At 33.9% G+C, this 14,001-nt stretch overlaps 1 protein-coding gene across 1 annotated transcript in view; it reads left to right on the top strand.

Annotated features, from left to right (window-relative positions):
- Nucleotides 1–14,001, top strand: part of LOC136024706 (CCR4-NOT transcription complex subunit 7-like) — a 31,945-nt gene that overhangs the window by 4,477 nt on the left and 13,467 nt on the right. The window contains exons 2-5 of the mRNA XM_065700122.1: nt 2,195–2,307; nt 8,350–8,543; nt 11,179–11,340; nt 12,909–13,023. Coding sequence (XP_065556194.1) covers nt 2,195–2,307; nt 8,350–8,543; nt 11,179–11,340; nt 12,909–13,023 — 584 coding nt within the window. The remainder of the gene's footprint in view (nt 1–2,194; nt 2,308–8,349; nt 8,544–11,178; nt 11,341–12,908; nt 13,024–14,001) is intronic.

Here is a 14,001-nt window from a genome sequence, read left to right as displayed (position 1 = left end):
CCCAAAATACATGCCTATGAAAAAAAACCAGCAAATGTAAAACAACCAAGTAAAACCAAAACAAGCTTATCCTATTAATATATCCCTCCCTTTAGCAACAATAGGTAAACTAAATATTATAAATTTTACCAAATCACAAATATTAACACATTGCAAAAAACCTGAATGAACTAAACAATTATAGAATTCATCTTTACCATGTGGCTAATTTTTTAAAAAATCCGCTCAATTAGAAACACAATTCAAAATAAATGGCGCTGTGACAACATTTCTCGAACCTCCGAAATTAGTTAAAAATTTCTTTAAGTATTTCTAGATAATTCTTTTGATATTTATTTAAAAGTTCGTTATAATGAAAACTAAATTTTTTAAATTGCCAAGTTAATTTATTTGCAGAAAAACCTCTTGATATCAATTTTTGGCTTAAGATTTTACATCTATTTTTAAAATCAATATAATTACTACAAATCCTTGCATAACGAAGTAACTGTGAGAAAAACGCTGAATATGTGATATTTGAGTGTATATTACTTTCAGGGAATGGGAAACTAATCACTTCAAAATCAAAATCATCCGTTTTATTATACATTTTAAAACTTAATTTATTATTATCACAAATATTAATATTTAAATCTAAGAAATGATCTTCATGACCAGCGCCATGACTAGGCTCAAGAATAAGCTCTGATGGATATATATTTTTTTTAGAAATATCAATGAAATCCTTACAATTTAAGACCAAAATATCATCTAAATATCTTTTATTATTTGACAAAGCATGTTTTAAATTAAATGGATTATTCTTATCCATCATATATTTATATTCTAGTTGACTATAGATATATACTCAATAAGTTGGGTATTTGTTTTTTACTCAATAAGTTGTGGCATGTACACTGAGGACAGAGTTTGTGTGCCCCTAATTGTAATTTATGTCATCCTACTGGAATAGGGGTTGTGCAGCCCATTTATCAACCTGTATGCATTAGTAAGATCATTTCTCTTGGACCTATATGCTAGGGTTTGTACTTTAAGTACTAAAGTTTCTCTGGATTTGAATTGTGTCTGGGACTGTGCACATGGGTGATGGCAAGATTTTGAACGCTTTATAAGGCTTTTACCTGCTTGTTTTTATAAAAGCTCTATTCATACAAACATATTGTTCCTTCTTGATCAAATCCATAGCTAGAAATCTTTAAATCTCAAATTCACATGTTGGGATATATATGATTATACCAGAAAACGTAATCAGTGACCATTGCTATTTTTAATCATTTATATCTATTATTTTAACATTTTGCAAACTGTTTACTCTTTTAAAACTAAGTCCAAAGGGCTCCAATTATTTTCTTCCATCGAGATGGCAAATTCCAGGTAGTGATTCTGCATAGGTTCACATAGTTCTGGTGCTTGGGGGAATTTCTAGAAAATTTTGGTGCAGGGGAGGGGGGTCATAGTGCAAAAAGTGCATCTTCAAGACAGTGTTTTTATGTGTGTTTTTTTAGGACAGGCTTTGCGGCTCCATCACACGTGATTATGTGCTGCTAGTCCTGGTAATTACATTGCTTTTTACTTCTGAGGTATTTAATATACCTTCTCTCAAATACCTGATTAGAAGGATTGCCTCATCTAGGAGGCCATTTCATGTGGTGACGGATTGTTGGAGGAAGCTCGTCTTCAAGTATTCCTGGCAGGGTTTACCCTGCACAAGGTAGTCATGCCGAGTTGTACTTTGACGAGTTGATCGCAAATGTTTTATTCGGTCTGGGATGAGTTTTGATACCTCCTCAGATGGAGGGCAATGTTTGTATTTATAGGACACCGACGTTGATGTCACGTCCTGTATTGACTCCAGGGGCATGGCATCAGAGCTGCTGGAAGTTGCTGCGCGCACTGCTCAGTTTTGGACGCCTTGAACAGGAGTGATGCGGCTAATTTGAGAGAACCAGCAAAGAGAGGACATGCATATTCCATGACTAGTATGATGCTTAATGTGAATAGCGTCAAAATGACTCATCAACAAGGAGGCTTTTGTATCTTAGTTTCTTCTAGCTTCCTGTAGGAGGAGGATCTCACTCTGGGGAAAAGTTTGTCAGACCATTTCAGAGGAGGGGTACCCCCTTCCCCCATGTGTACAGGTATGATTGCTCTTGCTGTACTGAAGTGCAATTTTGACTTTATTGTTTTTTTTTAGGTCATGCTGTGTCTAATGAAGAATGTGGAATTCGGGATGTTTGGGCATCAAACTTAGAAGAAGAATTTAAACTTATTAGACAGATTGTACAAAAATTTAACTATGTTGCAATGGTAAGTAAAGTTCCTTTTTTTAGAAAAAAAAAATTTAGAAAATTTAGAAAAAAATTTAGAAAAAAATTTGGATGCACAAAAAATCCTTTTTAAAAATGAGATTTTATTACTCCAAAGTTAAAAAACAGTGTCATCTTTGTACTAATGAAACATGTTATGTAACACATGGGGGTCCAACAGTCTGGCCATCTTCCATGCTTGGTGTTTTTGTAAAGATCTAATTTTATCCCTCTTTGCAGCATATTAAAAAGAAATGTTTCGTCAAATTAGACTAAAAATTCAAATTTAAACTCAAAATGAAAAGAAATTGTCGATACATATAAGAACCTGCTGCCCCCTCAACCTTTTGCTGTTTACTGTGAAGTTTGACTAGTTTCCTGACAGCATTTTAATATGCCATATAGCCAGTGAATAATTGTAGTTTTTTATGTTCTAATGGTCTTTCAAAGCATTAGAGCTTCAAATTCCATTATGCAAATTAATTACAAATAAATAAATAAGTCCCTTCATTCCAAGGGATTGTGGTAATAAAAATAAATACTTTCAATCATTGCTCTTATGTTACAGTGTTTATTCATGAATTACGAAAAGCAAAGTTAAACTGAAGTAAAAAGAAAGGGGGTCAAGGGAGTGTCTCCTCCTTACATATAGGATAATATCTATTCATGTTAAACTTCGATGTTAATCATTACTTTCATTTGAAAGAACAAACTTTTTTTTTCTATATTCTTTCTTGCTCAGGGTAATCCTTAGAGTAAGTGAGGGCTGACCCCCCTTTTCTTTATACTAAAGTTTGCTTTCTTATGAGGATGGCTTGAGGATCAAGGCTATTGTAAGTGTATTGTGCAGTGGCGTTATTTTGTCAAAATCCTGGGGAAGGGGGCGAAGTTGGAGCCAATTTTCCCAAATCAAGGGAAAGTGACAGATAAAACTGAAAAATGAGCCATATAGTAACAAAAAAGTTAAAGATATACTAAAGAAAACTGACCCGTTTCTGTGGATGCTTCAATTATGCAGGCTTATCTTAGTTATGACAAGATTTTTGGAAAAACTAAATATCAGCAGGGGGACAATCTTAGGTCAGAGGGAGGGGCAGTTGCTCCCCCCTGGCCCATAGCTAATAACGCCCCTGGTATTGTGTTTACTCAATAAAACACGATCTCCCTAAATATGATGGATTCATTCACACCCTTTAAGAACTACCTTTTTATATGTAAGAGCTACTTAGTTTATTTGAGAGATATTTTGAACTACTAACTACTTTTTCTTTAAAAACTACTTATTTTTCTTACGTTTACCCTCAATTAATTCTACTTGTCCCAAAGATCAGACATAAAAATTGGAAATATTAAAATAAAATGTGTCTTAAAAATCATTCTTAGCTCTTGCTTCACTACTAATGAGGGTTGTTTAAATCAGCTTCATTTTATCTGCTTAGAAATGAGATAATATGGAATTAGTAGGAGCTTTGAAGTGGAATGTCAACAATCTAAATTTCGCCATCCCGTTTTTTCTCCCGTTTTTTCATCCCGTTTTTTCCTCCCTAGCGAGACAAGTGAGTGAGTAGACTCTTACTTAAAGGAAATTCTCCTGCGGTAATTGGAAGATGTCATAACTCCTTAGCGAAGTATTTTAATCAGTGATTTTATTACTTGAGATTTTATTTCTATCTAAATGTGTAGACCTTGAACATAAGATGAACTTACTTTTAGCTTACCACTAAATGACCTACCACTTTGAATGTTTGTCGTCACTTTTTTTCTTATGATTGTTTAACCTTATAGTCGAATAAGCATGTACTCAAAGGTGTCGATTGGGAGGACATGTCATTTTAGATCCCTCATGTATACTTTAAAAAATGTTTTTTCCTTCTATGAAATGGGTCTTTTCCCCTAGATTTTGATAAACAATTTTTCCCCTCCCCCTAATTTTTTTGAATTGACCCCACTACATGTATTATCAAACAGTTCGTGGTAACGAACTGTAGTAAGGAGCGACCCGGCTCAATAGTAAACGAAACTCTAAAAATCGGAATTTTGATGCTAAAAGATACATCAAAAGAATCGAGTTTTCATGCTGATTTTGAATATATAAGTTTAATCAAATTTGGTCTTTGTCATCAAAAGTTATGAGCCTGAGAAAATTTGCCTTATTTTGGAAAATAGGGGGAAACACCCCTAAAAGTCATAAAATCTTAACGAAAATCACACCATCGCATTCAGCGTATTAGAAAACCCTATAGCAAAAATTTCAAGCTCCTATCTACAAAAATGTGGAATTTCGTATTTTTTGCCGGAACACAGATCATGGGTGCGTGTTAATTTTTATTTTTATTTTTTTTTCCCAGGGGTCATCGTATTGACCAAGTTGTCCTAGAATGTCGCACGAGGGCTCATTCTAACGGAAATGAAAAGTTCTAGTGCCCTTTTTAAGTGACCAAAAAAATGGAGGGCTCCTAGGCCCCCTCCCACGCTCATTTTTTCCCAAAGTCAATGTATCAAAATTTTGAGATAGCCATTTTGTTCCGCATAGTCGAAAACCGTAATAACTATGTCTTTGGGGATGACTTACTCCCCCACAGTCCCTGGGGGAGGGGCTACAAGTTACAAACTATGACCAGTGTTTACATACAGTAATGGTTATTGAGAAGTGTACAGACGTTTACAGGGGGATTGTTTTGGTTTGGGGTTGAGGGGAGGGTTCTATGTCGGAGGATCTTTCCTTGGAGGAATATGTCACGGGGGAAGAGAAATTCAATGAAAAGGCGCGGTATTTTCTAGCATTACTATAAAAAAACAATGAAAAAATAAACATGATAAAGTTTTTTCAATTGAAAGTAAGGAGTAGCATTAAAACTTAAAACGAACAGAGATTATTACGCATATGAGGGGTTCTAAAAATACTTTAGCACAAAGAGCGAGGTATTTAGAATACCTCGCTCTTTATGCTAAAGTATTTTTAGTAATTTCAACTATTTATTCTACGGCCTTTCTGATTCAGGGGTCATTCTTAAAGAATTCAGACAAAACTTAAGATTTAGTGTAAAGAGCGAGGTATTAACGAGGGGACAAACCACCTCATATACATAATAAAAAAAAATACAAATATAAAAGTTTGTTACGTAAGTTAATTCTTAAGTTACGTATATTTTTTACTAATAAAAATGTTCGTTAAAAATTAAAAGTTCTAGTTGCCGTTTTAAGTAACCGAAAAATTGGAGGGCAACTAGGCCTCCTTCCCCACCCCTTATTTCTCAAAATCGTCTGATCAAAACTAAGAGAAAGCCATCTAGCCAAAAAAAAGAATTAATATGCAAATTTCATTTTAATAATTTATGTGCGGAGAGCCAAAACCAAACATGCATTAATTCAAAAACGTTCAGAAATTAAATAAAAAAAAAAAAATTTTTTTAGCTGAAAGTAAGGAGCGACATTAAAACTTAAAACGAACAGAAATTACTCCGTATATGAAATGAGTTGTCCCCTCCACAATCCCTCGCTCTTTACGCTAAAGTTTGACTCTTTGCCACAATTCTACTTTTTAAAACAATCAAAAACTTTAGCGTAAAGAGCGAGGGATTGCGGAGGTGACAACCCACTTCATATACGGAGTAATTTTTGTTCGTTTTAAGTTTTAATGTCGCTCCTTACTTTCGGTTAAAAAAACTAGTTTTTTTATTTAATTTTATAAATGGAACGAGCTTAAAAATTATCTGGGACAATCTTTCTAGCTTTAGTACTAAACATCGTATCTTTGCGGATAGAAGCTTGAAACATATCCTCCAAGGTCTTTGGACACATTCCGTTTTTTGATATAATGCTCATCAAGATTTCATCCCTTTTGGAGATGTTACATTTTTATTTTATTTTTTGCGCATTTTATTATGTTAGTAGCTTGTGATGCGTGGTTTCGAAATGGATGAGTTTGGTATATATGGAATCAGTATAACAAGCGACTCCTTTGATTTATGTATCCTTGTGCAAATTCCGTTTGGGTTTCCATTCGTAAGGGTTACTCTTTACCTGGCATTCATTACCATGAAAGGTTTTCTATTGATACTCATTTCTTTCATAGCCAGCTCTACATCAAGAACTATCAAACATAGTTAGTTCTTTACTCATTACATTCTTTCCCTACCAAGGCAGGTCGGCTTGCTAAATACCATGGTTGACGAACTAGAAAGAATGCCAGTGTACTTTATTTCACGAGAATTCCACTTAAACAACAGAAAGGTGTTGTAATTCCTTTGTGCAGTATTTTATTCATTATTAAGACCTATTGTAATTCCTTTGTGCAGTATTTTGTTCATTATTAGACCTATTGTTATTCTTATGTGCAGTATATTATTCATCATTTAAACCCGTTGTAATTCGTTGTGTTAATGACGTGTTGTTATTCTTTTTCTGTTAAAAAATATATTTAACTATGCCAGGTATTGTCTTTATAGTTCATCTTTTTTGTATAGCGCAATGACATTTTTGTTGAGTCAGTTTTTGCTTATCTCCTATTTTAATATTAAAATTAACCTAAAAGGAATAGGGAGTTCTTCTTAAGATTTAGCTGAAGATTTGCCTAATAAAAAATGACTGATAGAAAACAACAGGGAATAATTCAACAATATGGGTGCTCAAAATCAAATACACATTTCTTATCATCCGTAAAAATAGTCTGAATCCTTTGCAACGCATCCTATGGTGTTAAGTAATGAAAATTGGGGGAGGGGGGGGGGGCAAAATGCATTTTCTAATATTTAGGGGGACAAATTTGTCCTTTTTTTTATAGCTTTTTCTGGGAAAATACCACAAAATGTGTTTTCTAAATGAAAAGGAGGGGCAAAAGAATTTAGGGCGCGCTTTTTCCCCACTACCCTACCTAAATGACGCCAATTCGGAAAAATGAGAAAAAATGAGGTATTTTTAACTTACTAACTGGTGATCATGTCTTAATGAAATTTGATATTTAGAAGGATCCTCTGCTTCAAAGCTTTTATTTTAAATCTCGACCAGATCCAGTGACATGACACTGGGGGGAATTGGTGGGGGAACCGGAAATCTTGGAAAACGCTTAGAGTGGAGAGATCGGGATGAAACTTGGTGGGCCATGACTTTGGTATGTTAGCGTAGTGAACCAAACACAAGGACGGTTTTTGTACCCAAAAATAACTAAATTCGTCAATATTTTAGGTATATCCTTTTTTCCTTGGGGGGAGGGGGTAACAACAATAAGTGCATTTTTAGGGCACCTCCGAATTTTTCATAAAAAGGTCCATGAGATCAAACTTATGGAGGGAATCCACTACCAGACCCCTGTCTGTGCCACTATGACCAGTATGTCATTGAATTCTTTACGTACAGTAGGCCTGCAAAGTATCTAAGTCATCTTGTCTCAGAAAATAGTATGATAACTATTTTGTATAGAAGAATACTCAATTTAAGGACGTAAATTTATATCCCTGCTTAGGGGCAACACACTACAAAGTTTATATTTTGGAAGAAGCTTCTAGTTCCAGTTATCATATATGAACGGGAAAGAGTTGTATTCTTGGCTATATTCTAATTGAAAATTTCTCAAATTTCATCTCTCTCTAGTGTTTTCTTGATTGTGTAAATTAAACTGACATTTTTATGCATCTCACTCCCTTCTCGAATATTGTCTATGATAAAATTTAGAGCTTTACCTTATCTGGGAACCTACGCTCCCTGCTTTAGATAAAAAAAAATTAGTAAAATCCGCTGCAAATGCAAATAAGTAAACATGTATAGATTGCCAAATTGCCAACAGTTTTTGGGATTTGATTTTGTCTGCTTTGGCACCAACAGTATTTTTTTTATAAAATTGTTCCTATTAATTGTCAAAGATCTTTTGTGACAAGGAAAAACAAAATTTGATTCATAGTGCCCAGTAATACAGAATAGAGGTTGTTGACTTATGTAAATTCGGTAGGGTTATTTATATAACTAAGTGCTAAATAAAAAAGTTAATTATGTGACAGGACTGTACCGGCGAGTATAAAAAAAAAAAATATAATTCTATTAATTTTAGGACACAGAGTTTCCTGGTGTTGTAGCAAGACCAATAGGTGAGTTTCGAAGCTCTGCTGATTACCAATACCAGCTGCTCCGATGTAATGTGGATCTGTTGAAAATTATACAGTTGGGTCTAACTTTTGTGGATGAAAATGGAAAAACTGCTCCAGGCTATTCAACTTGGCAGTTTAATTTCAAATTTAGTTTAAGGTAACGTCTATTATCCGTTTTTTTTTTTTTTTTTGTTATTTCCTTTATAGGGGTATTTGGATATTGTTCTAAAGTGACTATACTGAGTATTAGAATTTTAGCACTTTTTGCGCAAAGATTCTCATTTTTCTTTTAGTTTTTTGTTGTGTCTGAGTGTTCTATGTGGTACTGAATCTTATATTCTTTCCCGCTTATAGAGCCCCCCCCCCCAAAAAAAAAAATCTTGAAAGTTTCAGCTCAATTGCCCAGCCGCGAGACCAAACAGTGTATACTTACCGAACTAAGTGTAAAATACTTCACCTTTTATTGTAACGTGCTAATTGTTTCCAATGTCTATTACGGTAATTATTCTTTTTATTATTTTTTTTAGCTTCTTATAGTTTCTAAAAAAGAATTTCAGGTCAGTTGGTGTTAAAAGCAAAACAGATTAATAACCATAATGCAGGTCGAAGGTCTAATAATAAGAGAAAAAACCGATAATCGGGAAAAAAGTGTTATATCTGTTAAAAAAACTAAAATTAAAAAATATAAGTCAAAATTTGAAAAAAACATAAAATTATGGCTAGGGCTAGGAATGTGTTAAAAAGTAGTAAAAAGGAAAGAAATGTCAGTTTGGAAGAAATACAAAACGTGCGTAAAAGAGATGAGAAATGTGAATGATGATGACGATTAAAGATGATAAATGAGATGTGAAAAATATGAAAATAAATATACCGAAAGTATTTTACTGGAAATGTAAAGACAAATGTGAAGACTAATAAATAAAAACACAAGCACAAATTTTTCCTATGCTCAGTTCAGGGATAATTTTGTTTGAGCTTCAAACAAAACCTCTAAGTAACTTGCCTAGAAAATTTGAGTGAAATATGAACCAATACTTTTCCATCTCACACAAGGGATATACCACGTTTTCCGTTTGTTCTCCCAATTTTTTCCAAAAAAAAAATTAAATATAAAATAGATAAGGTTCATTTTACTCAAAAATGAAAGATGTATGGATATTGCAAAAAAAAACTGTGTTATTTGGTGTTAAAATATTCTAACGTCTTTGGTGAATTCAGAGGACATGTCGCTCAACCATAATTCCGAAAGAATCACCCCTCATAATCCGTCTGGACTGCGGTGTTTCTTAGCTTATGTCTACGTTATTGTTAATCGACGTAAGCAGCTGGTAACTGCTATTTGAATATACATTGGCTTGCCACTGAAGCAAAGTTCAGAGGATTGCCACTGAAGATATGTTCAGAGGACATGTCGCTCAACCATAATTCCGAAAGACCCCTCCCCCCATCATAATCCGTCTGTACTGCAGCGTTTCTTAGCTTATACCTACCTTAATGTTAACCAACGTAAGCAGCTGGTAAATACTGTTTTTGAAACAATTATCTAATCTATGTCTATGTCTTTTCCAAAAAAGTGGTATTTTTGCAATAGCTGCTATTTGAATATACTTTGGTTTGCAATTGAAGCGAAACAGTAAAAAAGAAATCAAATGAAAAATAGTCCCGCTTAGTTTGATGTGTGCATGGCTCTGGTTCTTGAGGGGTGATTCTACGTGAGTAGCGGCAAAGACTTTTTAAGAAGTGCCCTAAGGTATGTCTGTTGCCTTGCCTCAAGGTGTGAAAAAACATCTCCCACATAAGAGAAAGCACTAACAACCCGTCACAATATCTTTTTTTATTTTTGTTTTCCTCCCAGACTTTTACTTTTTTTTTATCGCAAATTTTATCTTCTTAACTTATTTTTTGACGTTTTGATTTTTTACTACTATTTATATGTTGTCTGATTGTTTATTTTTATCAGTTGACGATGCCTTATTTATGTTTTTGGTCTGTATTTTAAATCTTTTCGGCAGTTTTCGTTTTTATAGCTCCCGAAAGTGGTGTTCTTCTGACGATGGTCGTTTTGTTAAATAGAAATTGAATTGGTTAATTTCTGTTTTCATCGATTAGCCCAAGTGTAATCTTGGGTGAATTGTCAATCCTATAGTGTTATTTGGATTCCCAAATTGACAATTTGCGGTCCCATAACATTATTAAAGGGTCTGTGAGAATGAATAAAAATTTCCAATTTGCTAGGAATAAGTTTATAAAAACGTAATCGTGAGTAAGTAAAAAAATGAAAATGTATATACATGTGTTTGCTATTACAAATAAGCGATTGTAGCTAGGTAATTTTACCAGGAACTGAAATGGTGGTAAAAAATTGTAATTTTTGAGATTTTGAAAGTAGCAAATAGTAAAAAGAAATTCAGTTTGTGATAGCTTGTGATTTTGGTGATTTTTCAGTTGAAAGGTTGGATTTTTTTTTTGTTCATATTATTTTTGTTGGTATATTTTATTCCCTGATCCTTCCTGGACATTGATCCTTCATGCTGCTTATAATTTAACTGAAAACAAAATGAATTTGATGCATTATTTTTTATTATCAACTTTAATAAAATTTAGTCATTTTGTATTTTAAGTTAAACATTTTATATAGTTTAGAAGTGAAATTATAGGTTTTTCTTTTATATTTTTGGTCTGTTTCCTTCTGTTCTGACTTGTATGCCGTAGATATTATAGGCCCGGAATTTAGTCCTAGCATATACTTGAATGGAATATTCCAGAAATCTCATGTTTTTCTCTCTGTTTAGTGAGGACATGTACGCCCAAGATAGTATAGACCTACTACAGAATTCTGGAATTCAGTTTCGACGGCATGAAGATGATGGAATAGATCCAAAAGACTTTGGTGAACTTCTTCTCACCTCTGGCGTAGTTTTAATGGATAATATCAAATGGCTCTCTTTTCACAGGTTTCCCTCTTCTTCTTTTTTCTTTTTTTTTTTTGCTTATGTTTACTATAAAATAATTTCGTAGACCCCTCACTCTCGTTCGTTTTTTGTCTTTTGTTTAGAGGTATATTGTTTTTTTTGCTTTGTTTAGTTTTTTGTACAATATCAAATCCCTCTAATATCGTCTTTTTCTTTTTTTTTCTTTTGAAAATGATTTATGTGTAGTATAGCGAAAAAGAGTATAGCTACGTATAGCTACGCATTAAGAATTATTTATGGTCAAGATAAACTCCCATATCACTTTCTTCTTAAGCATTTCCAGCTCATTATCCTATCAGAGAGAAGAACCCTCTTGTGTACCCGGTTTGGCAATAAAGCCATGACAAACTCCCGTTTCCAAGATATATTCCCCCCGCCCTTTCAACTTTTTAGATCCCGACATCAAAGACCCAACTCCCAGAAAGTCCCCACCCTTCAACCTCTCCCACTAATGCACGAGAGATACATGAAGAGTTTCATTCCTGCATTTGTAAACATTATTAATCAGTGAATCTGTTGTATTGACTCAGTTTATTAGTTGATGATCGTTTTTTTTTAATGTCAAGTGTCTGTCTGACACTGTGCGTCTGTGTGTGTTTTCCCCTTTTTTTTTTTTGAAAAGTTTTATCTGACTGTAATGCCTGACGTAAAGCGCTAATTCTGCGCCACGTGCTGTGAAAGTCGATTTAAAATAAAAGTCCCTCTCTCAAACGTGAAGAACAAAGAAAAGTTCAAAGAAAGTTAAAGTCCTCACAATCAATGGTCTCACCATGTCTCCATTAGTAACGAATTGTAACGTTCGTAATATTTAGGTAGATAAGTTGGGATAAGAAAGCCTTGACAACTTTGTTAGCCATTTTTATTATTACTGTTATAGGCCACACAAGGAACGCAAGTTTATCCAAAGGGATAGTATTTTGATTACTGTTTTTAAATAATTATGATATAGATGAGGGATACATTTGGAGGGGGGGCTGCAGGCCGACTCTCCTCCCGCAAACGATGAAAAGTTGTGTAATATTTGGAAAACAATGTAACAGTTCTCGGGCCAAAATTGGTTTTATTCAGAGTTGCCCGCCTCCATGGAAAATGTACCTAGTATATAGGCAAATTGACCAATCAAAAGTCTTCTATGCTGCATTTGTTTTTAATTTGATCCTTCTAGCTGTCTAGGATGTTCCAGCTTATACTTCACGTGTCCTATCTTTATTATGATATGACCTTAATGGGATAATTGATCCTCGAAGCGAGTCGAATAACCAATTTTTTTTTTACCATGGGAGCCCAAAATTTTGTAATAAACCCCCCTCCACAAAAAAAACCTAAACAAAATTCTGGATTTATTCTTGATGGTAACCCAACCATATAATTTAGAAACGCCATCTGTCTTGATCAAACACTAGAAATTAGTCACGATGCGTGACTGTGTTAGGCCTATTATTCGTTCCTTTTTTTTCCTGTTGATATGGAAATAAATATACAAGATCTAGTATTTTATTTCAGTTCTTTTATGCTCTATTTCTTGTTCTTTATTTCATTTCTATTTTTAGTGGCTATGATTTTGGATATTTACTGAAAATATTGACTGACCAGAACCTTCCAGATGAAGAAAGTGAATTTTTTGAAATGTTGAGGATTTATTTCCCAGCCATTTATGATGTTAAGGTAATAAACTCTGTTAAATTACTAGTGAGATCAGTTTGATCATTTAGAAATTTAGGGGAAGGGGGATATATTGCCTATTTTTGCAATCTTAAAGCTTCATTTACGATCAGTTTGATCACAAGCAACTTTTTTTTGTAAAAACTGCATAGAGATGAGAGATTAAGTATGTTATGACTGTTATAAATTTTTTTTAATAAACCCGAATGAACTGAAATGAACTGAACTGGTCACCTATTGAAAACACGACATAATGTTATAGTGTATAAGTCGCTTTTTAGGAAATAAATCAATAAAATATTAAACATTTATAATTTGTTTACTGGTAAATTATTCAGTTTACAACGTGGTCTAGATCCGTGATTCCCAACGTGAGGTGCATGCCCCACCGATGGCGCATGGCAATATTTTGGTGGGTCATGGGACAGACGTGCAACCTTCAGCTGACCATACTTAATAGCCTTAACTTTGAAAAAACCTTTTCATGTGAACGATATCATATTTCAGATGTATATAAAGAGTAATAAAAATACATGATAATATTGCAATGATGTTATATCTTGTATAAAAAGTGTTGTATTCAGACAATATTTTTTATTACCGTAAAATTTCCGTAGAGGAAGACTAAAAAAAAATATACCAAGGTGCCAATTCACAGAAATGTAGGAGGGGGCAAGGATTTTTTTCCATTTTTAATAAAAAAAAATAACAGAAGATGATAGGGCAAAAAATACCTAAAACAGGCAGCTTTGCTGGCTGGAAAACTTGTCGATTAAGCTATCGAAATCCAGTTTCTCCTCTTTTTCAACGGCCATGATCATGAGATTACTAAGTTTGGTATTTCCCATCGTGGACCGTGGATAATCCTTCACACGCCCTAATGCCGAGAAGAATCTTCAGTTACTGGCAGAGGTCGCAGGTAAAGTAGCAACAAGTTTCATCAGTTTTAGCACTGCAGAATTGGCAATTGAGAGGTCGAAT

The sequence above is a fragment of the Artemia franciscana genome, chromosome 3 (genome assembly GCF_032884065.1).
Source record: "Artemia franciscana chromosome 3, ASM3288406v1, whole genome shotgun sequence".
NCBI lineage: Eukaryota > Metazoa > Arthropoda > Branchiopoda > Anostraca > Artemiidae > Artemia > Artemia franciscana.
The sequence above is the reverse complement of the archived record's forward strand: the minus strand, read 5'-3'. Positions and strand labels throughout refer to the sequence as shown.